General features: G+C 31.0%; 1 protein-coding gene and 2 pseudogenes across 1 annotated transcript; all 3 read left to right on the plus strand.

Moving 5' to 3' along the window:
• Positions 1–5,216: 5,216 nt before the first annotated feature.
• Positions 5,217–15,251, plus strand: LOC108474920 (bifunctional riboflavin kinase/FMN phosphatase-like; annotated as a pseudogene).
• A 323-nt stretch (positions 15,252–15,574) lies between these two features.
• LOC108474919 (nudix hydrolase 23, chloroplastic-like) lies at positions 15,575–16,544 on the plus strand (annotated as a pseudogene).
• Positions 16,545–23,020: 6,476 nt separating this feature from the next.
• On the plus strand, positions 23,021–23,593 carry LOC108474918 (uncharacterized). The gene has a single exon (XM_017776950.1). The coding sequence runs from the start codon at positions 23,021–23,023 to the stop codon at positions 23,591–23,593; it is 573 nt and encodes a 190-aa protein (XP_017632439.1).
• The last annotated feature ends 2,597 nt before the right edge of the window (positions 23,594–26,190 follow it).

A 26,190-nucleotide genomic window follows, 5' to 3' on the forward strand; every position in this document is an offset into this window, starting at 1 on the left:
CTTCGAAGAGTTTTATTAAAGGCTTTACCACACTTGCTCGAATTAAATCTACCACTGGATCCACGACCTTTACCTACATGGATGCCTTTTCCTACCTCTACCTAGTTTTTATTAATGTTTTTATTTTTTAAAAACCTTCATGCCCACAGAATCCATGTTTTCCTTAAAAGAAACTATTGAATGTTTCCTCGGGTTTAGCATTCTTTTTACCACAAAGACCTCTACACCCATTTGTCTTACAAAAATGAGGTTAAAACAGAAACATCAGCATGCACTCCATTTTGGGCCACAACATATTTACTAAGCTCATCATTTGTGGCCTATATGTCATCATTTTCACCTGTGCCCACGATATGTGGGACTTTCTTAGAAGTGGACTTTTGAGTATTTTTATTATCAGCAGCCATAACATCATGTTTCAAAAAAGACATGGTTTCTCCTCCCTTATTCAAGTCGTCATCTTTAATGCCCCCAATATTCAAGGCTTCAAATTTGGATCCAGACGCTCTAAGGTCTGATGTCTTCGTCGGTTGACTTCTATTTTCCTTGGAGTTTCACCGACTTTTCTTCTTAACTAGCATTCAAAGTCTATAGACCTTCGTCTCCTCCGTCAGAGTTTCACCAATCCTCCTCTGAACGACCGTCGTCTCCTCCATTTCCATCTGGTTTAGATCAATAAAACTTTTTGGGCATCCCTCCTTCAGGTGACCATATCGTCCATAGCCGAAGCAAACTACCGGCAGCGATTCGAACTCAACTTGATGGATATGTCCATTAATCAGAACCTGAGAAGTCAACGGTTTATCAAGATTGATGTAAACCACCATCACAACAAACTTGCCTCACATTCTACTATCTGTGTTCAAGTCTAGTTTAGTAACCTTGCCAACCATCCCCCAGATTTCTTCAAGGATCTGACATTCGTACAAGAAACCCAGGAGCCTTGGGAGTTTGATCCATGCCTTAACCACACTCGGGTATGGCTACATCAGATTAAAATCTGTCGTCCAAGGTTGCACCGTAAGGTACTACCCAAAAATGATCCACGGTCCTTTAGAAAAGCACTTTCTCATAGTCCTCTTTATTCTGAAATTTTGCTAAAAATATTCATTTTCTATCTCCATTAATTGAAAAGGTGATAAGGCCTCTATAAACACTGACTTTGCAGTGCATTATACCCAATAGATTGTCCCAAGAGTTTGAGGACCACTGTGGTTGCCATGTTCTTAATAAAAAATTGATTAACTCTTTCAGAAAAGTCAATCGTCGGAATAGCATTAACCATCGATCTTGTAATATCCTTATCCATTAGTTCAATCTCATCATCATCTCCAAACCGAATCTGGGTACCCAACTCCTTAGAACCACTAGCCAAATTCCCCAATAATCTATCTTTCCAAGAAAGCGTCGACTCTGGTTCATCATCGACCACCATGTCAATGCCTTCATTCGTATTATGATCCTTGAAGTGTACTTCTTTAGTTGAACGATTTTCAGAGAAACTAGGATTTTTACTTTCACTAGCCATAATGATTTATTATTTTGGAGTACAATTTTGAGGCAATGTTTCAAGTTCCATTATTTGTCTTTGAATAGTATTAATCTGAACTTCTATAAAACTATTAATTGATCCCAATTAAATTAATTTCAGTAGCCAATCAATTAATCAAACTAATTCGATACAATTAATTAACTCAATTTAAATCGACGTAGCCTCAGTTCTTTGGAAGTTAGTTCCTTAGCCAATCGTTGTCTCAATGATATCTAGCAGCTTTTCTTCACCCTGACCTATTTGTGCTATTAGAAAACAATCGCATTTTGGTAGTGAAGATAAAGACTTAAATGTAGGCTCATGATTTGTAGGAAGAGGTTCAAACATGAGGATGCTCCACCCTTAAAGCCAATCTTGCACTAGTTCAAATAAAATAACACAATGAATAATGTGAGAAGGAATATAGAGTCACGTCTTGTTTGCAAAATTGCATTTTAGATGTGATAGATAGATTGAAAGAGGAGTCTAAGAAAATAATTCAATTTGAGAAGAGATTTGAAGAAAGGAAAATGAAATCATTAATCGAATCATGGCATTGTTAACAATGTTACGCTAATTAGAAATGCATTTTATGACAACTGGATGTTATAAAAATAATGGATTAAGGTAACAGAATTGGAAATAATGTTTGAGGCAAGTAAAACATTATTTTCAAAGATAACTCACTATCCCTCAAATTTAATAAACTTATATGAAGAAGAATAATAATAAAAACTTAAAAGCAGTACTTAGCTAAAGGCTAAGCTTGTATTCATTTTTTTGGCGTGTTTTGGAAAGCTACTAGTGCATGGTTTTTACAGCCATCAAGGTAACGATTTGTTGAGATAATTAAAGAAAGTAACAGCTACATGGAATAATGGGTAGTCCAGATACTGTTGAGAAATTTAAGAGAGTAACGAATAGAGAGAAAATTAAGGTAGGTCAAACTTTATTAAGCTTTTTAAGATAAGCTCTTGTGTACTGGCCCAATTTTGTCCGGCCCAGACAAAACAAAACAAAAAACTCAAAAATAAATAAACAACAAAAACAAATAAAAATTTAGTCCATTTATAAGCCCAAAGCCCACTATCCTAAATTTAAACAGAAAAAAGAAAGAAAAAACTCTAATTCCTTCGGTCCCCGCCTCTACCATGTCAACAGGTACACCCCCCCAAAGTTGTCTGCACCCCTAGGACTGCCCTCTGCCAATTTCACCGAAATGGAAAAAGGTGCATCTCCCTATCGCTGTTGACCGAAAGCTTCCTCATCGCCACCATGCAAAGGCCTGAAACAGAAACGGGAACAGAATCAAAGAAGTAGGAAAGAAAAGAACACTACAGCAAAACAAGTTTTTAGCGGCGTTTGAATGAAAAACGCCGCTAATGCTTGATATTTAGCGGCATTAAACGTCGTAAAAAAATTAACACAACGCCGTGGTTTTGTATTGAGCCTTTAGTGGCTTTACAAAAACGCCGCAAAAGAATTTTGCAAAATGCCGTCGTTTTGTATTGAGCTTTTAGTGGCTTTAGCGGCGTTTTTAAAAAGCGCCGCTAAAGATCAAGTATTAGTGGCGCTTTTTAAAAACGGCGCAAAAGAATTTTGCAAAACGCTTTTAGTGGTTTTAGCGGCGCTTTTTGAAAAACGCCAAAAAAAATGAAAAAAAATAAAATACTATTATTTAAAATAATTTTAAAGATTTTTGGTATATGACTAATTGTTTTTTAATTTATATGTTAAATATTTTCTTATATAATTGTAAAAGAGATAGTATTAATTTTAAAATATTGAATTAATTATCATTATAGTTTAGGGTTTAAGGTATATGGTTAAGGGTTTAATGTTTATCAGTTACTATTTTAAGGTTTATGGATTATGGGTTTAAGGATTATGGTTTAAGGGTGGTTTAAGGGTTGGGGTTTAAGATTTAGGTGTTAGGGGTTAAAGGTTAGGGGTTCAAGGTTTATATTTTAGGATTTATGGTTTAAGGTTTAGGGATTAGGAGTTTAAGGTTTAGATTAATTAGTAGTTTTTAATTTATATGATAAATATTTTCTTATATAATTATAAAATAGATAGTATTAAATTTAAAATATTGAATTAATTATCATTAGAGTTTAGGGTTTATGGTTTAGGGTATATGGTTTAAGGTTTAAAGTGTGTGAGTTACGATTTTAAGGTTTATGGATTATGGGTTTAGAGATTATGGTTTATGGTTTAAGGGGTGGGGTTTAAGGCTTAGGGGTTAGGGTTTATAGATTATGTTTATGATTTAGGGTTTAAGGGGTAGGGAGTAGGGGTTAGGGGTTTAAGGTTTAGATTAATTAATGTTTTGTAATTTATATATTAAATAATTTATTATATAATTGTAAAGAGATAATATTAATTTTAATATATTAAAATTATGATTATAGTTTAAATTATGTAAGAGATAATTTTCCCATTTTCCCTAATCTGAATCCTTACAATAATCACCCATTTTTCCCCAATTCAAATCCAAAATCTCCAAGATGTTTCTTTTTCTAACAATGGTTTAGTGTACAATTGTATACATGAACTTTAATTTGATCCATTTCTTGTAAATTATTAATACAATTATTGATATAACATCATTTTATATTTATATATTGCATACATAAATATTTATATTTATCCAATATAAAAATATATTGATGTATTTATTTTTAAAATGTGTATGATTAAATCAAAATTAAAGTTTCAACTATACATTTAAACCATAATTAGAATTTCACGTCTACAATTACACATTAAACCGAAATTCATATATAATTACGAGATGTATTTCTATCAAAATTTAGGTGTATACATATAATTAAATGCCATTTATATGAAAATCTAAACAACTAATGCGGACCATGCTTAAAAGAATAATGCTTGTATTCTTTGTGTCATTTTGTATTTTTTAATTCATCTATTTCATTTTATTTTTGTTAAAGTTTCCTTTTGTATTTTATATGATAATTTAAAAATTATAAAATCTTCAAAAAATTTAAAATTTAAAAATTTAAAAATTTAAAATAAAAACTTAAAAATTTAATATTTAATATTTTAGTCCATATTTCAGTTAAAAAGTTCAATATTCAAAATTAAAAAAATTCAAAAATGATAATCTCAAGACAAAAATTTTGAAAGAAAAATAGAAAAAATATGTTAAAAATAAAAAAATTAAAATTAAGCAATAGTAGCGTTTTTCCCAAAAACACTACAAAAAGTTAAGCTATAATGGCGTTTTTGATAAAAACACCGTAAAAAATTGAACTATAATGACGTTTTTATTGAAAACGCCGCAAAATACCATTATTTTACCAAAAAAAGGAAAAAGAGAAATCAAAATCCCGCTCACTCTCAAAAGAAAATTTTTGGTTACCGGCTCCTTACTCCCTCTTATTCTCCCAAATCCCCCAAATAAAATTTAGCTACTCTTTTTCTCTCGATCTGAAATAATAAAAAGAAACTAAAAAAGGCACAAAGGGGTTTTGGAAGCAAATCAGAGCGAAGAAAACCCTTCACTATTATTCATTCTGTTTTCGCCAATGAAGTTCCTCTTTCGATTCATTTCTGGTATAAATTCCAAAATTATACAAACACCAAAATTTTCCTTTTACGACTCGATTTCTTATCTCGTTTCTCGTATCTTTTGCTGTTGAAAGCGGGTCCCAACAGGACTATGCTTCGTTCACTGGGTCGCCACCAATTTTCGGATTTAACTGGAACAAAAGCCAAACGAAACTATGCTGACAATGTTTCTGAGTACAACACTGTCCTCGCTTCTCTCAATGCCAAATGAAGGTTCTGTCATTTAACTTGTTGCTTTGTCTGGGTCTTATTTGATGTCTTTGTTTATATATGCTGTAGTTTTTGCTTTTCTATTTTGTTTTTAATTTCAAAAGCAAAAAAGGAGAGGAAAAAAAACTGGATTTAAACATAATATTTTTGGAAAAAATATAATTTAAAGAATTTTTTACTTTGCATTTAGAGAAAAAGAAAGTATGATTTTACTTTTGAGTACATTCCCTTTGGTTATTTGTTCATAATTAATCAATTATGTGGTTGTGGACACCAAGTTCTGTTCGTTTAAGTTGTTTCTTATTTGTTCATAACTAATTGTTCCTTGAAATAATTCATCTTGTTATTTGCACAAGTATTTAAATGTTCACGATAGCAGCTGGTACTTATTTTTATTTTTGTAAGAGAAATTATAGCTCTAATTAATTTATATGGAGGACAAAATGAAATAAAGAAGTAGAAAGAAAGGAGCTCTAGCTGTCTCAAGTCCCTACTAAATTTCATTGCTCTAGCAGTCCTTTTGGCAACTTAAGAACATTTTGAGCTAACCTTTTAAGTATTGAAAGCATGCCCTATTTTTCCTGATTTATTGTCTTGCAACGTTTAGATGTTTTGTTGTTTTTATTAATTAGCACTAGCATCTCATAAGCATATGACATAGTTTTTTCTTTCACTAATTCTGGGAACTTGCATTGCCAGGCCAGGTGTTACAGCTGGTAAGGCTGCTGGAATGGAAGTGGTTGCTGTGCCATCTGTTCCAAAACAAGCGCATCTTTACATCTCTGCCGATGAAGTGATAAACTCTCTGCTTGATTTGCAACCTGAAAAGTAGGGCCTACCTCCATTTCAAGATTGTAAATCTTTTGACACCTACATCTTTGTATTGCATCATAGTTAGTAACCTTTACTTGTAAACAATAATCATGAGAAAATGGTGTTGTGATTGCAGGGATAGAGGGAACTTTGCCAACAGAACCTTGGTATATCAGTGGTCCCGTCATTAAGGGATTTGGCCGTGGCTCAAAAGTTCTTGGGATCCCTACAGGTATATAATAAACTGTTTGCTAAGCTAGTCTCTGTCCTTACGCTATTTTGGCCTTTGTGTGGGAAGAAATCACACAGATATCTACCTGTAACTCAAACCCCTAATAACTTAAGAGTCTTTGAGCCATGTTGCTTTGTTATAACATCCAAAGTCTTAGACATTTGTTCATATTTCGTCTGTTTTGCTTCATATCCTGATCTCTTTCGTTTCTTTTTTCCAGCTAACTTGTCACCCAAAGGGAGAGTGTTTACAAAGAGAGAATACGGAAAGTAAAAAAAAGATTTCTAAGCTATTTTTCGATGCCTTCTTTAGGCTTCTTACATTCCTATTTATAGCAAAATTTCAAAGTTCTATTTAATTTTTCTTCAATCCCATTATTTATCATAATATACCAAACTATTTTATATCCATTACAGATCCTCTAATAGAAGAATGTTTATGTTTAAGAATTTAGACAAAAAATTCTGAAATTAGTGATTTAGCAGAAGATCTAGCAATAAGTTGGACTTCTATTAATGAATATACCAACACGGCAGAAGTAGAAATTAAAGAAATTAATAATAAAATAATTGAGTTATTTGAACCCAATAAATTTACTACAGAAATACAACCAAAATTATTAAATCTAAAAGATCTGTCAATACCAAAAGATTGGATGATTGATAGAATAAGTGGTGCTAGTACTTCAAAACCAGTAAGTACTATAGAATATATGTCATTTAGAGATAGACTATATTTTAAAAATAATGCTATAATAAATATAAATGATAATTTAGTTTTACCCTCTAATTCTCAGATAAAAGAAGAAGAAGATAATATTAGTACAAATTCAAAAACACCAATAAGTATGAAAACTGTTCAAATACTTATTTTCCCCACTGAACCTAGTAGAAATTCTAGAAATACTAGAATGGAAGAAATACAAGCTACTACTATTATTCAACAAATGAAAATGGGAAAAAATTATATTATTACATTTTCAAATTTCCAACCTAGGAAATATTATACATATATTGAAATTACATTTCAATTTAGAGAATATAAAACATATTATTTGCATGCCTTATTAGATACTGGAGCTACCACAAGTAGCTGTAGAGAAAATACCATTCCTGAAGAAAAATGGGAATTAATGAAAAACCCAATTAGAGCCACAGGGATAGATGGTAAAGAAACCATAATCCAATTTAAGGCTAGAAATATACCAATTTACATAAATAATGTAAGATTTGTAATTCCTAAAATATTGTATTTTCCTGAAATGCATGGAGACATATTATTAGGAAATAATTTTATATATCATCATTTACCGTTTTCTATAGATAAAAATTTAGTAATATTATCAACGAAAAAACTTCAGAGAAATACATTTAATAGAAAACCATAAATTTGTATGTGATAAAGGATTTAGACCAATAAGAAAAGAACAAATTAAACAACTAGAAACAAATCATTGGTTGTTTAAAATTCTAGAAAATAATTTTAGTGAAGAACCATTAAAATTATGGGAAAATAGTCCAAGATATTGTGAAATAAAATTAAAATCCTATAAAATTATTAGAATTAAACCCATGATCTATACTAAACAAGATATAGATGAATTTGATACACAAATCAAGGAATTATTGGAAAAATGATTAATAGAAAAAACTAATAGTCCACATTCAAGCCCAACTTTTAGGGTAAGAAATCATGCAGAAATAAAAAAGGGGAAAAGCTAGGATGGTAATTAATTATAAAAGACTAAATCAAAATATTTTTTTTGATGGATACTGTATCCCACGAAAGGATGTTTTGATTAATCAAGCTAAACAAGCAAAATACTTTAGTAAATTTGATTGTGAATCAGGATTTTGGTAAATAATGCTAACTGATGAATCTAAACTATTAACAGCCTTTAGTGCACCTAATGGTCATTATCAATGGAACGTAATGTCATTTGGGTTATGTAATGCACATCAAATCTTCCAAAGATGGATGGATTCTATATTGAATAAATACAAAAAGTTTTGTGTAGTTTATATAAACGATATTTTAATATTTTCAGAAACTCTGGAAAAACATAGAAAACATTTAAAATTATCTCTCAAGAATTCATAAAACATGAAATTATTTTGAGTCTTAAAAAATAGAATTAGAAAAAAGAAATAGAATTTTTAGGATTAAATTTATCTCTGATGGTCTTAAACTACAAGATCATATTATAGTAAAAATAAAAGAATTTCCTAAAGAAATTAAAGATCAAAACAACTTCAACAATTTTTAGGAATAGTTAATTATGGAAGAAACTTCTTCCCTAACTTATCTCAAAAAATAGGTGACTTATATGAAAAATTAAAAAAAGGATAAAACTTTTAGCTGGTCTAAAAAAGACTCGGAAATTATTAAAAATATAAAATTAGAAATAAATTATACCCCAAAAGTCTATTTACCAAAACAAGGTGATAGATTAATTTTAGAAACAGATGCATCACAAAATTATTAGGGATGTATTTTAAAGGCTCAAACAGCAAAAAATGAAGAACTAATATGTGGATATAGTTCTGGAAAATTTAAACCAAATGAAGTTAATTATGCTATATATGAAAAAGAATTATTAGCTATTAAAAAAACAATAAAAACCTTTCTTATATATCTAGCATCTGAAAATTTTATTATTAAAACTGACAATCGGGCAGTTAAACAATTTCTTACTAATAATAGTTTAGAAAATGTACCTAGAAGAATTAGATGTAATGAATTATGTAGTTTTAATTTTGAAGTTTTATATGTAAAAGACACTGATAATATTATTGCTGATTATCTTAGCAGGCCTTATGGATAGAGGTAAAAAACCTCTAGAACAAGTCAGGGAATGGACTACTGTCTATAAAAAATCCAACAAAGGAAAACAAATAAATCCTAATCAAGGATTTACTCCTATATTAACATCATTCTATCTAACCAAGGATATTACGTTCCTTATCCAATGGTAAGACAACCAACTGGATCTCCTTCATCATATGCATTAAGAATGGTAAGCCAATATCATTCAAGAACAATAAGTCAATCTCCTTGGTCTCAGGATCCGAATTTAGCATATCAAGCTAGTTATTCTGAAGTTATAAAAAGAGTAGAAAATTTGTTGAAACAACAACAAATTCCAGAGATAAAAGATTTTTATAATCCAGGTTTACCAAGTGAAATTTATAAATACATTAATGAAATACGGAAAACCCATATTTTAGAACAAAGAGTAAATTTTAGACGAGCTCTTACAAAGTTTTCGCAATTTTTAGTTGAAAAAACAACTAAAGAAAATGAAGCACATGATTTATTATTAAAAGCTGTTTTATACAGAGATTGGGAAGAACTCGAAATAGAGTATATAAATATCAATGAGATAAATAATCTTATTGATATATTCCAATATTTTATTCATAAAAGAACAAATAGTCCCATTATGAATAAAATGTTCAGAATATGTTTATATAACAAAGCTAAGAAAATATTGCGAGGAGAAATTTTTGAAAAAATCAATAGAATTATCTGCAACCAGCGGGCTCAATTTAAAAAGGTTTTTTCTGAATACTTCTTACAAACATATGTTTTTCTAAATGAAATAGGAGAAGAAGTTCCTACTATAAAATTCAGACCAGATCATGAACCATTTGATATAAACAGTATTGAATGGGGTTTTGTTAGAGAAATTGTAATACAAAACTTTTCTTTTAACTTATTAAAAAAATTTCCTGCTATTATAAAAGCTATATTATCACTTTTGGTATATCAAGATTATTTTTATTACTATTTTTATATCCAAATAAGTAGTCTTATTGGCATTGCTGAAAAAGAGCGATTTTATTGACCATATCAGATTTGGATTATTCAAAGAATGATTGATAGTTCTTATTTATCAGCAGTCAAAGAAGATAAAAAACACTTGACAAAAACCATTGGCAAGTGTTACAATAATCCAAAATACTTTCAAATCCAAGCCAGAATTGATTTAATGTCAACAGCTCAACATGTACTTCATCAACAAACATACAAATTATCCACCGATGGAAAACGAATAGTAGATGATGACACTGGAGTAGTCCAGAAAACAAAAGATGAAGAATCTATACAACTGCTAAAGAAAATAGCAGATATGGAAATAGATGATTTTCCTTCAGAAATAATTGAAAAAATCAAGAACACGTGGGAGACTTGGAATTCACCAAGACTATCACCAGAATCTTTACACCTGGACGAAATAGAAACGTGGAACCTTGATAATATCCAAGAAGGATAAAGACAAAATAAAGACCATGTGGAGAGTCAAGAAGACTTTCAAGTATATTTTCAAGATTGGCAGTAAATTGAAAATGAAGGCATCCATGTACGGACAAAGATATGATGAGACAACTGACAATATATGTGGAAGCAACAATAAATTCATCCTTATCAGAAACACTATTCGGGATTGAAGAAAAATTAAATAGAACTTTGAAATTTTGCTATAAATAGGAATGTAAGAAGCTTAAACAAGGCATCGAAAAATAGCTTAGAAATCTTTTCTTTTAACTTTTAGTATTCTCTCTTTGTAAACACTCTCTCTTTGTAAAACCCTTCCTTTTACTTTTAATAAAATAACTATCTTCTACACTGGTATAAGTCTGAAATTGGTATCAGAGGCCCCCGGAGTAACGATTCTTAGAAGAATTGATATCATAATATCCATTATAAGTTCTTATCTTTAATTTACAGTCCAGTTAATTCTCTGTTTATTTATCTTAAAAGCCATATATCTGTTATTTTGTCTTACTTTTGCCTTTGAAGTCTAAGAGAGAGACGTTAGGCCCTTGAGTGATAAGACAAAATAATATAACAGAAGGTTTTAGGTACCAAAGGTAAATAACATGGAAGAAACAGATTGTTTATATAAAGATAAAAACTGCAATCATATTATGCATATAGATTCTAAGCAAGAAAATAATATTTCGCCCTTAGTAAAGGATTTAATAGTCTAATGGATATAACCTCTATATATTATAATAAAATATATAATAAAGTTAGAAATATAGAAGAAAAAGTAAGTCATATGAGAGATATCAAAGAATTAGATTTGAACAACAAATCTAAAGAAATTTTATCAAAAGTTAATAATAAATTAGAATAGGTTATTAATAATAATAATAATATAGAATCGGACATGGATTTAGGTCCTTTGTATTATGATAATAGTAATATAATTTTAACTTTATCGATGAAGAAGAAACTTCTTGAGAAGAGTTATCTTCTACTATTAATAGAAATAAAATATCTGAAAAAAGAAAAGAAAAATATTACTCAACAAAATATGATTTTCAATCTTATAAAGAATTAATAGAACATTGGAAAATCAGATTTACTAAAAGTAATTGATAAAAATGAAAGAATAGAATATTTAAAATTAATAGAAAAACTTTATGAAAACATAAAGATCTATTTACTCGGTTTAATTATCATTATATGTTAAATTATGATACTACAGAAAGTAGTAGTTCTAGTAATTCAGACAATCAAGAAGATTTAAATGTAACTAGTTATAAATCTGATGAAGAAAATACTTCAACAGATGAGGATGAAAATATAGATGTTCCAGAACTAATGGATACTGATCAAACAGATCCTTATGGTAAAAGAAAACTAGAATCAGATGATCAAACAGATGATTATCTGAGAGCTTTAAACAAAGACTTTGAGACAGTTGAAAATACAACTAGAATTTTTGGTAATCAAACCGAAAATATAGCTACTAATGAAATTAAAACCGAATATACAGGAAAATCTTCTAATCAACAATCAAGTCAAACTATACCTATACCACATAGGATAGATGATTTAAATAAAAGAAATGTGGCTCAAGGTGGAATATATTTAGACTTAACTAATATTTCAATATCAGACTATGAAAAAACTATAGACGATTGGGCACAGTCAATGACAATCGTTGTAAACAACAATGGTACTTGGTCAAAAGAAAATTTCTTAAATTATTTTGTAGGACCTTTTCAAGGAGATGTTTTACAATTTTTAAGACGATGGGAAGAATCAGAAGTAGGAAAAGTCCAAAAAGGACAACTAATTAATCAAATAGGTACTCCTAAAGATCTTTTAAAAGGATTAACAAATATTCTAAAAACATAATTTTGTGGCTATTTTGATAAAAAAGATCAATATAGTATAGCAAGTTATACTTTGTCAAAAATTAAACTATGTGATATAAGATACCTAGAAGAATTTTCTAAAAAATTTCTTCATGAATATCAAAAGTTAAAAATTGAAAATATAGAATTTTGGAAAAACCAATACTTTCATAAATTACCCCCACCATGGGACGAAATATGTATAAAGAAATATGTGTCCTATTTAGATAAACATAGTAAAGAAGCGAGGCATAGCAAAAGAAAATATAGATTCTATAAGAAATAGAATTAATTTTGCAAAGGAAAGAATAACTTTACATTGTTTACGACTAAAGTCGCTAAACAAGTAAAAAATAAATTAAGTTATAGTCATTGTACAAAAATTCTAGAAAATGAATGGGAATTTGGATGTAAAACAATACGTTCTAATACTTATAAAAAACATAGAAAGAAAAATAGAAAATATAAATTTATTAGATGGAAACCAGAAATAAAAATATACTAGTAATAATAATAAGAAAAAGAAAAATTTGGTAGAAGAAAAACTTCTAAAAATCTAAAAAATAGTATGTAAATGTTTTATATGTGATGAAGAAGGTCATATAGCACCAAACTATCCTAATAAAGGAAAAAGTGCTAAAAAGATGATTAAAAGTCTTGAAAAACAAGATTTAGAAATATGTTATGAAGAGGAAATAAATCAAGAAGAAATATTATATGAGTTAATATCGAAATGATTCGATTCGGATGAAGAAGAATATATATTTATGTTTAATGTAGGTAGTAGTTCTAAAAATCAATTAGAAGAAATCCCTAAGTCTGAACAACAAGATATAAAATTAGGAAATTTGATTGGAGAAGAAAAAGATTTTTCGATGAAATGATAGAAAAATAAATAAAAATCATATTTCTAAAGAGGAAATATATAAAATATCTAAGTTTAAAATATGGAGTCAAAGACATATAGAAAAAATTAGTGGCAATACAGTCGCAAGGATACTAGAGGAGGATTAACAGAAAAAAATTAAGAGAATTAAAAGAAATACCCTTAAGTTAGATATATACATTTAGGTATAATTATGATAACAATAAGAGCATTCTTTAGAAAAGGACATGATATACCTATAATAGCAGTTTTATTAGATAAAAAATTTGAAAATCCGATAAAAACACTTATTGGTGGTATTCAGTCTAATTTACATACTGGTGTAATAGGATTTAAGGTTAAACCAAACTATTTTATATCCATTACAGATCCTCTAATAGAAGAATGTTTATGTTTAAGAATTAAAAATTCTGAAATTAGTGATTTAGCAGAAGATCTAGCAATAAGTTGGACTTCTATTAATGAATATACCAACACGGCAGAAGTAGAAATTAAATAAATTAATAATAAAATAATTGAGTTATTTGAACCCAATAAATTTACTACAAAAATACAACCAAAATTATTACATCTAAAAGATCTGTCAATACCAAAAGATTGGATGATTGATAGAATAAGTGGTGCTAGTACTTCAAAACCAGTAAGTACTATAGAATATATGTCATCTGGAGATAGACTATATTTTAAAAATAATGCTATAACAAATACAAATGATAATTTAGTTTTATACTCTAATTCTCAGATAGAGGAAGAAGAAGATAATATTAGTACAAATTCAACAACACCAATAGGTATGAAAATAGTTCAAATACCTAGTCCCATTATGAATAAAATGTTCAGAATATGTTTATATAACAAAGCTAAGAAAATATTGCCAGGAGAAATTTTTGAAAAAATCAATAGAATTATCTGCAACTAGCAGGCTCAATTTAAAAAGGTTTTTTCTGAATACTTCCTACAAACATATGTTTTTCTAAATGAAATAGGAGAAGAAATTCCTACTATAAAATTCAGACCAGATCATGAACCATTTGATATAAACAGTATTGAATGGGGTTTTGTTAGAGAAATTGTAATACAAAACTTTTCTTTTCACTTATTAAAAAATTTTCCTGCTATTATAAAAGCTATATTATCACTTTTGGTATATCAAGATGATTTTTATTACTATTTTTATATCCAAATAAGTAGTCTTATTGGCATTGCTGAAAAAGAGCGATTTTATCGACCATATCAAATTTGGATTATTCAAAGAATGATTGATAGTCCTTATTTATCAGCAGCCAAAGAAGATAAAAAACACTTGACAAAAACCATTGACAAGTGTTACAATAATCCAAAATACTTTCAAATCCAAGCCGGAATTGATTTAATGTCAACAGTTCAACATGTACTTCATCAACAAACATACAAATTATCCACCGATGGAAAAAGAATAGTAGCTGATGACACTGGAGTAGTCCAGAAAACAAGAGATGAAGAATCCATACAACTGCTAAAGAAAATAGTAGTGGATGTACTTCCGGGGTATATTTTGGTTGGGTTGGATTGTCTACAAGAGGTGTTTATAAAATGGTCATGAGCATCAGTTGGAACCCATATTTCAACAATGCTGAAAAGATTATAGTGAGTGCAATAATAACTTGGATGTTAACCACTGCAAGCCTTATTAATGATTGTTAACTCTTTATTTTCTAAACATGATTCATGCTGCAGGAACCATGGTTGCTTCATGAATTTACTGAGGACTTCTATGGTGAGGAATTGCGTCTTGTCATAGTCGGCTATTTACGACCCGAGATATCATCCAAAATAAAATTATTATTTATATGAATTTACGACCCAAGGAATTTCTTCTTAATGAGCACTTCGAGGTCATGATTTTCATTTGCCTTAGCTTTTGATCTGGATTTTAAAGTGACGTGAAGGATCATGGCATGGTTTTACTTAATCAACTACTTAAAAGTGAAATGGAATTTTTTTTATCATCTTTAATGGATGCTTTTGTTCCAAGTTTTTATTTATCTATTAGAAAACATGAAAAATATGGGTTTAGGGTTTCTTCAAATAGCCCACAAGCATTGGGGTGGGGGTAGGTAATGGGTTTTGTTCCTATTTTAGATGGCTAGTAGAGAAAAATGTTTTGAATAAAATGTATGCTTCCTGTATTCTGAATCATTGTTTCCTTGATAATTTGTACATTGTTGCAGGCTTTGAATTACTTTCAATTTTTAAGAATATACTTTTATGCTTAATTTTTGTTCTAAATTGATGATACCTTTAGGTTGTGGGTTGCCTTATTGAGCATGATAGAAAGATTCTACTATGTAAAAGAAATATTGAACCATCTTTTGGTCTTTGGTATGTATTTATATGATTGGAATTTTGTTTAGGAAAGGATTGAATATTGTTTTCTTCATTTTCTAATTTTTTTTTTTATGCATTTGAGGCATGGAGTATTCACACTTGCTTTTCTTGTAAAATAGCAAGTTTCTACCATCTCTGATGGCAATACAAATATTTGAGTTGATTGGGTGGCATTAACATAGGACTCTTCCTGCGGCTACCGGAAATTGGGGAGTCTCTGTCTTTGAAGGGCAATAAGGGAAACATGGGAAGAGGCGGTCTTTGAAGTGGAAGTCATTTCCCCTTTTGCACAACTAGATATTCCCCTTATTGGACAAGTTAGAATAAGCATCTTTAATTTACTTCTATATCTCATGTACATTTATGGAAGATGTTTATGTATCTAACATCGCTTTGTCTTTTTTGGAGCAGACTTATGTAATCTTCTTGGCAAAGCTGAAGAAGCCCCAATTTTCACCAGGACTAGAATCATCCGAGTACTGTCTTTTTGAATTGAACGACATTCCCTTTGATTCTTTGGCATTTTCTTCCATTTTTGTTACTTTGAATTTGGTATAAACTTTTTCTTTTTCTTTCTTTCCATAAATGTAAATGTGCTTAAAATTTATCTAAAAATTCTCATCGACATAAATTTTCATAAATTGTATTATCTCTCTGTTGCTGCAGTACATCGAAGATGTTAAATCTGGGAAAATAAAGTTTCACTATGGCACCATTAACAAAAGGTTAAATGTTCTCTTGTTGCTTTTACTAGGTTAAGAAGCGAATGAAGAAGCCTCTTTATGTCTACTACCAACTGTACAATTTCTACCAGAATCGTCAGAGGTATATCTTTTCTACCTTCACTATAAGTTTTGCGCTCATTATGTGCTCTATTGCATGCTGGCTGATCTTTAAAATGATGTTAAGGATATCATTTTTTTTCATTAGCAGACATCATGCAATATTTTAACTAATACTATTAGCATTTACCATATGCTTTTTACATGAATCCATATGATTTTTGGGTTTTATAGAAGTTTGTATCTCTTAAACTGGAATAACAACCATCAGTATGAGTTTCTATTAATGTCCTCTAGATATGAAATCAAATTGTGTTGAATTATATTGTAAAACCACCAGAAAATGTTTGTGTCCTCTTAATATCAAACTCTAGAGTCTAGAATCCAGGCACCTCGGTGTGGATAATAGATTGTAACTAGATTTATCTGCCAAAGTGACGATGAATCTGATCATTTGGTTTTGCATCCTTTAGATATTGAAGGTGCGGCAGAGGATTCAATTTCTTCAAGTTGGAAAAGCCAAGGCTTAGCACTTCTTCAAGTGGAACGTTATTTAATGTTGCATTCCATGGTCATTCATCTTAGTCGGAACTTGAATTTTGTGTTATGGAAACAGGGTTTTGTAGCTACCCTGTGTACCAGCTTCTTTAACCATGATGGTTAATTATTACTAGTTTTGTAGCTTCTTTTATAATTGGCTGTGTTAATATAGATCAGATGAGCTGTAAGGTAGATTGCTCATTTAAACATAATATTTAAATTCCAAATTTAAATTCATTAATTTTATATTTAGTTTTAAAGTTAAAATTTTAATAGAATATTTAATTTAATTAGTATTTTTTATTTATCATTAAAAGTATATAGTTTAAAGTTCAAAATTCAAAATAAAATATAATATAATATTTATCATTGAAAATAAATATTATTTAATTAAAATATATTTTTTAAAGGTTAAATTCTTTAGCGGCGTTTGTGAAAAAAGCGCCACTAAAGGTTTGTTATATAGCGGTGTTTTTGAAAAAAAGCGCTGCTAAAGGTCATGGTCTTTAGTGGCGTTTGTGAAAAAAGCGCCGCTAAAAGTCATGGTCTTTAGCGGCGTTTGTGACAAAAGCGCCACTAAAGGTCATGGTTTTTAGCGGCATTTGTGGGAAAAGTGCCGCTAAAGGTCATGGTCTTTAGCGACATTTGCGGGAAAAGCACCTCTAAAGGTCATGGTCTTTAGCAGCGTTTGCGAAAAAAGTGCCGTTAAAGGTCATGGTCTTTAGCGGCGTTTTTTTAATTTTGCGGTGTTTACTATAGTGGTGTTTTTTGCGGCGCTTGTGAAAATGCCGCTAAAGGCCAAAAAAAATACCGCTAAAAGTTTGTTCTCCTATAGTGGAAAAGAAAATATATTGTGTAATATATCTAGCTATAAAAGCCAAAAACTATATTGTAATTTGGACACAAGAAATCAAATACAAAAAAGTTAAAAGAAAAGATAGTTTTTATTTTATTTTATTTTATTTTTCAAAGAAAACAAAAAAAAAGGAAAAAGGTTTCATCTTTTACCTGCGACGCCTTGTCTTTTGCCATTGTGGGAGGCTTGCTCCGACCTGAAAGGCCTCTGAACCCACTAGGGTTCTGTCGAAAGCCTTGTCGAAAAGGTAGAAATCGAAAGCTTTTCAACCTTTTTGTCGAGTTTTGGCTTAATTTTTGGGGTTTTTAACCCCAGATTGGTGTTCTACGTGAAAAAAAGGGTCAAATGTTTTTTTTTTAACTTCTGGACACCGGCGGAGGAGGTCGCCATTGCCGATGATCGATGGTCATGGCGAAGACTTACCGGCCTCGTGAGTGGAGAGGAGGGGTCTTAAGAGAGAAAAAAAAAGAAAAGAAAGGAAGAATGTTTTTTTTTTAAATAGGTTTAAAATGATTTTTTAAATATATTTTTTAACTTATATAGATTTATTGAAACCACGTCGTTTTGGCCTGGCTTCAAAAGCCCCAAAACGACGTAGTTTTGACACAACCTGATGACTCGATTCGGATCCATCTAAGATCCATGTGCTTTCAAAGGGGAGGGTTTAATTGCTGTTTTGACCCTTCCACTTTTTTGCTATTTTTCAATCTCGTCCTACAGTTCATTATCTCACTTTTATTTTTTCCCTTTTATTTTATTCTTGCGTAATTTAGTCCCTTAACCCATTGTTGACCCATTGAGGCAATGACACGTGTAAATGTGGTCGAAATGATTGTACTCTAAGCCCCTATACTTTTCTATCCCATTTTAATTTAATCCTTTATATTTTATTTCCTTATAATTTATGATTTATATTTTGTTATATTTTTAAATTTAGTCCTTTATTTCCCTTTTCTTTATTTTTTAACTCATTAAAGCTAGCCCATTTATTTCTTTTTTTTTTAATTTCTAGCATTTATAATTTTTCTATTTACATTTTCACCAATAATTTCTTGATTGTTTTATTTTGGTCTTTTATTTTTAATTATTAATACTATTAATATTATTAAGTAATTATCATTGCTAATTAATAATTTTAAAATTTGCTCAAATATCAATATTTTATGTAATTATATTATTATCATACATTTTATATTATTTCACTATTATTATCATTATTATCATATAGTATTATTAATTGAATATTATTATTGTTATTATTATTTCTTATTATTGTATTCATTATAGTATTGTCATTTTATTCTATTATTTACGTTGTTATTTTGTTAATACCATAATTTTGCCATCATCGTACATTGTAAATTATGCTACATACACTCATTCGTTTTTTCGTGTAAGCACACAAAAAACAAAGCAATGTTCGTTATTTTCGGGATTCGAGGAGTCGTGCTCCTAACTTACTGAGTATGGCCCCTTCTTAGAACTGAAATAACCAAACATCTTATTTAAAATTCAAGACACGTAGGACTTAGGTAATAATTAAATGGCGGTTATTCTTGTGTTTGAGGATTCGAGACCTCGTTCCCTATTTACGAGGCATGATCTTTTCTTCTCGATTAACTCGAAATAAGAAGGCTTTTTCATAAAATTGAATTTAGTTAGAGGTGTTTTAATTAAATAACATCATGCAAAGAGGGAATCGTATTTTAAATTCTCTTCGAATTCTCAATTTTCGACGCTAAGACACCAAGTAATCAATTAGGTATCAATTTTGGACGTTATGAGGGTGCTAATCCTTCCTCATGCGTAACTGACTCCTGAACCCATTTCCTAGATTTTGTAAACCGAAAATCATTGTTTTAGTAAATTTAACCTTTTATTAAAATGATCAAATTACGACGTGATCCGATCACATCTAATAAAAAGGATTGGTGGCGACTCCATTTTCATTTAAAAATAAAAAGCTGAGTTCCAAAAAGGTTTCGATAGCTTGTGACTCCACTCGGGAAAAATAAGAGAGTCAAGTCGCGAGTTGAGTACTTTTTTGTCTTTTTGTCGAAAATTTAGAATTTGGGTTCAATTTGGCAACCACTTCCTTGTATTTCATCATTCATGTTTTGGTGGCAATTAATGTATTTGTTATCTTGGGTTACATAGCGATCTAATACATCTGTTTTATTGGTTCGAGAGTTTCTCTTTATGTTTTCACATATTCATGGCATAATCGTTCCATTCTACCCTTCTTAAGTAGGAGTGAGAAGCTCTTCCTTCGTGAGGTTTTCACCTCCGCATAGGATAATAGACCACTTTCGGGATACATTCGTACCTATGCCTTCGTGAGGTCTTCACTTTCATACAGACATAGGGAAATGTATTCCCCTGAACTGAATTTTGTCCGTATAAGCCTATAATTGGTGAGGATCGAGGAATATACCGGTTCAGGTACCTTTACTTTAAAACCAAACCGCATGTAATAAACCCTAAGAGCTAGCCCTAAAAAGAACCATGTCAAACCTTTAACGGTTACCCGAATAGATTACAAAGAAGAGACATTTTAATTGTTATTCTTTGCTTTGTATTCAAGTTTAATATAAAATGTACTGACGTGTTTTGTTTTGTTTTGGTTATGGTTGCGTCCCATTTTCATCTTAAGGGAAAGGTGTTGATTCGTGTTCAATTTCTAAATAGAGAATTTTTCATGGAAAAGAGGTTTCTCGATAAAGTGGAAGTATCTATTTTATGTAAAGAAACTCATTTTCTAGTAAAGTTATTTTAATGGAATTGAACTAGAATCAGTGCCTTTTTGCATGCATCTTTTCCATTCATTAATATTACATTTCGTTACATGCAATAAATTTCATAAAATCCAAAAGTGCGCTGAGTTCAAAACTCTAATACAAAGCCTGATGGACAATAAAGAATTAGAATTCTTCAAAGACATTGAGGATTTAAAAAGAGAAGATGTTTATGGCTCTGAAGAGGGAACTAAGGAAGGGAACCTATCAAAAATTTGTCCCTAAATCCCTGATAGTGTTCTAAACAACTAGAATATGGAGGAAATCCCTATAGTATTTAGGACTATTTTAGAGTAATGTTTCGAACACACATGTTGCTCTAAGTCTAGGTGTAATAGGGATCTTTTTGTGAAAAGGTACATGTCCATTATCTTTATTTCAATGAAAACAATGCATTTTTATGTCCTACTTGGCAAATATTCTACTTTTTTTTTTCTCTTTTCTCTCATGCTCATACCACACATTTAATCATTCTTAAATTCATTTGTTCATTGGGTCTTCTTTTATTCATATAATAGGTCTTCGGATATCAATGATATGAGAGGCGTTGCTGTTAACTCAAAGTCTCCTTTTGAGCATGATATGTGTCTAGAGGAACCTTAAGACTTTGAAGATGATCAAGATTGTAACATGTCTCCTGATTTGTTAAGGATGGTAGAGCAAGATGAGAAACATATCTTACCTTACAAAGAGTCAGTAGAAGTTGTGAGATTAGGGGATGAACAAGAAAAGAAAGAAGTGAAAATTGAAACTTGCATAACTGCAGAGACAATGCGAGACCTCGTTGAGTTACTTTAAGAATTCAAAGATGTCTTCACATGGTCATATCAAGATATACATGGTCTAAGTACTGATATCGTGGTACACTAGCTTCCCAAAAAGGAAGAATGCAAACCAGTTCAGCAGAAACTTCGAAGGATGAGGTTCGACGTCCTGTTGAAAATAAAAGAAGAGGTCAAGAAATAATTTGACGCTAATATCCTACAAGTGGTCAAATATTCGGAATGAGTAGCCAATATAGTCTCCGTCCCAAAGAAAGATGAGAAAGTACAAATATATGTGGACTACAGGGATTTAAACAAGGCCAGCCCGAAGAACAATTTCCCGTTGCCTCACATCGATACCCTAGTGGACAACACGGCAGGTCGTTCACTGTTATCCTTTATGGATGGTTTCTCCAGATACAACCAGATAAAGATGCATCTTGAAGATATGGAGAAGACCACATTCGTAACAATATGGGGAACATTTTGTTATAAAGTGATGCCATTCCGACTGAAAAATGTTAGAGCAACATATTAAAGAGCTATGGTAACTTGTTTCATGATATGATGCACAAAAGAATTGATGTTTATGTCCATGATATAATCAAAAAATCCCTAACAGAAAAAGAACATGTGAAAGTCTTGAAGAAACTGTTTTTAAGGTTGAGAAAATTCCAACTAAAGCTGAATCCAGAAAAATGCACTTTTGGGGCCACGTCAGGTAAATTGATAGGATTTGTAGTCAGCCAAAAAAGGATCGAGATTGACCCAGATAAAGTCAAGGTTATACAGAAGTTATCACCATCGCATACCCAAAAGGGGGTTCGGGGTTTCTTAGGAAGGTTAAATTACATTGCTCGGTTCATTTCACAACTAATCGAGAAATATGATCCCATATTCCGTCTCCTTAGGTGTATGGAATGAGGAATGCCAGAAGACCTTCGACAAGGTCAAACATTACTTGTCTAACGCCCTAGTGCTGATGCCACCTAACCTAGATAAATGACTGATATTATACTTAGCAGTATTTGGAAATTTTATGGGATGCGTACTTGGTCAATATGATGAGTCAGGGAGGAAAGAAAGAGCAATCTATTACCTCAGCAAGAAGATTATTGAATACGAGACATCATTAATCGAGAAGCTGTGCTGCGCCTGAATTTGGACTACCTGAAGGCTGAGACACTATATGTTGTACCATACGACTTGACTCATTCTGAAGATGGATCCTCTAAAGTTCATGATGGAGTCAACTACATTGAATGGAATAATGGCTCGATGAAAAATTTTGCTATTCGAATTTGATATACTTTACGTAAATCAGAAGGCGGTAAAGGGAAGTGCAATAGCGGATTTCCTAGCTAGCGGAGCTCTAGAAGATTACGAACCTTTAAATTTTGATTTCCCAAATTAGGGTCTAATGTATGTTGCAACCACTGAAGAAGGTACTCCAAGAGAATATCCCTGGAAATTAAATTTTGACGGCATCTCAAACGCCATGGGTAACAGAATTGGGGCAGTCCTAGTATCCCAAGACGGAGATCATTATCCTTTCACCAATAAACTTGCTTTTAATTGCATAAATAACATGATAGAATACGAGACATGCATTATGGGTATCCGTGAAACTATAGAACATAAGATCAAGGTACTGGAGGTATATGGGGACTCTGCACTAGTAATCTATCAACTCAAAGCTGAATGGGAGACGAGAGATCCCAAGTTGATTGATTATCGAAAGTTGGTTCTCGAGTTAATTAAGGAGTTTGATGACATCATCTTCTGCTACCTTTCGCAAGATGAAAATCAGATGGTCGATACCTTCGCTACCTTAGCTTCCATGATTAAAGTGAACAAACAAGAGGATATAAAACCTATCCAGATGAGCATTTATGAGGCCCCAGCCTATTGTTACAACATCGAAGAAGAAGAAAAAAATTACCACCCTTGGTACCAAGATATATTGCGATATGTAAAGAATCGTGAATACCTTGAGCAAGCAACACAGAATGACAAAAGGATTCTAAGAAGGCTGACCAATAAATACGTTCTAGATGGGGAGATCTTGTAACACCCCTTACCCATATTTAATACCGGAATAGGGTACGAGGCATTACCAGACTTAAACACAATAAAACATACACAAATTGTGATCATAAAACTTCATTCCAAATTAAATATTATTCAAAAACATGCTTAAAGTCTCTTATACAAGCTTACGAGGCCTAAAATATTTGTTAGAAATAATCCGGGACCAAACCAAAAACTTTAAGAGTTCTAAGATAACTTAAGAAAATTTTTATCTTGAAATAGGGCCACACGCTTGTGTGAATAGGGACACGCCCATGTGGGTAGGCCTTGTGGTCACACACGCCCATGTCCCAAGCTCGTGGAGCTCTCTGACTTATATTCAAGAAGAAACTCGAGTCACACGGCCTGGGCACACGCCCGTGTTGCTAGGCCGTGTGATAATTAAATTTCACAATTAAGGTACAGACTTCACATGGCAGTATCACACAGCCATGTTGGAGCCCGTATGAGTCACACCGCCAAGCCATATGCCCGTGTGCTAGGCCGTGTGCCCAAACTTGGACATTTTGTTTCTCATTTTTAAGCTACATGGGACACATGGCCTTATTACATGCATGACACACGGCCTAGACACACACCTGTGTGTCTACCCGTGTGGACGAAAATAATTTAAGGCCACATTTCTCACCCTTTTTGATATCACTTGCACAAAATCACATTTATACACTAATAGAGTCCAACCAAACAATTATTTCAATCCAAAACATGTATATTTCATTTTCAAACACAAACATCACATTCAACTTACTTATATACTTAATCATTCATACAATTATATTATCAAATCAACCCCTATACATGCCATATAAATCAAAAAGTTGTTTAACAAAATCTACCGGGATAAATCTGGATAGTGTGATCCTTGATGTAGATCCGATCCTCCATACGTATATAAGTCAATCTACAAAACAAATAACATACACAAGTAAGCTTATAAAAGCTTAGTAAGCTCAAAGGCATAAAATAATAAATCTTACTGAACATTGTACACAATCATATATTTATAATTTAACTAAATCTTCCTGTAAATCACAAAATTATTAATAAGCTCATTTGAATAATTTTCACGTCGCTATTTACAAATTTAACTCCTATGGGCTCATTTCTCATTTACTTCCATAGTCAAATTAGGGAACAATAATGGAATTGAGTGCTTCATTATCACATTGCCATAGTAAACCATGGACTTGCACATTGTCACATATCACACACCGAAGCCATAGCTCTGCCATGGTCTTACACGGATCACATATCATATCGATGCCATATCCCATATATGGTCTTATACGGAGGCACATTATCACATCATACCGATGCCATAGCCAGCTATGGTCTTATACGGGTGCACATATCACATCTATTCCGTCAATTCATCATGTTCATTGAATGAAAGCACTCAAAACCATTGTTCTGACTAATTTGCACTTTTAATTCAATATCATTTGGTAATTAATACAATTTGATAGTGTTCATCTACAATAAGATACCTTAGTAATCATAATATTTTCATAATAAAACATTAAACTTGGCCATATGAACTTACCTGGGCTGATTTGCAAAAGTCGTAAAATTTTCAAGGACTATTCTTGTAATTTCTCATTTCCACGATTCACTTCGTTTTCTTTATCTATAATTATAAAATCATTCCCTTATTAGCATCTAATTCTATTCTATTCTGTTCTATTTCACAATTTATGCCCTTTAATTTCAAATTACACTTTTACCCTAAACTTTTAAATTATTACAATTTAGTCCTTGTTTAATTTATTCATCAATTGAACTAATTTCTCTCAAATAACACTTTATTTAAACATTATAATCTATTTCACAGTCTTTGACACTCAAAGTTTCAACATAAAACCCTAATTCTAACAACTTTCACAATTAGATCCTAAAAATCAATTCCTATAAAAATCTCTTCATATAATCATCATATAATAAAATTAAAACCTCAATTCCATGATAAATCATAATAAACTTTCAGCTCTTACTCATGGAAACTTTCTAAATCATTCATAAAAGCAAAAACTAATGGATTAGATAATAGGACCTAATTGTAAAAATCTCAAAATCACAAAAATTACAAGAAATAATCAAGAATTGAGCTTACACTAGTAAAAATATGAGAGACCAGCTTAAGAAAACCCTTCAATGGTGTTTTTTTTTACTAGAGAGGATGATGAAACATAAAGAAAATTCTAGATTTCATAATTTAATTCAATTTTTAACTATTAAATTTTAACTAAATTACCAATTTACCCTTAGTTCACACAATTTCACAGCTAATACTCACCTAACCGTCCAGCCCATTTTATTTTGGGTCATTTTACTCTTTGAGTCCCTCTTATTTATTATTTAAGCTATTTAATCACTTCCCACAATTTTACATCTTATTCAATTTAGTCATTTTTCTTCAATTAACTATCAAAATGGTAAAATTTCCTAACGAAACTTTAATACTAACTTATTAACATTCCATAAATATTTTTATGTCTCGGTTTATAAATTCGAGGTCTCGGTACCTCTTTTTTTATCTCATTTTATCTACAAAATTCTTTTAATTCACAATTTCACTAA

The sequence above is a fragment of the Gossypium arboreum genome, chromosome 3, assembly GCF_025698485.1.
Source record: "Gossypium arboreum isolate Shixiya-1 chromosome 3, ASM2569848v2, whole genome shotgun sequence".
Classification (NCBI taxonomy): Eukaryota; Viridiplantae; Streptophyta; class Magnoliopsida; order Malvales; family Malvaceae; genus Gossypium; species Gossypium arboreum.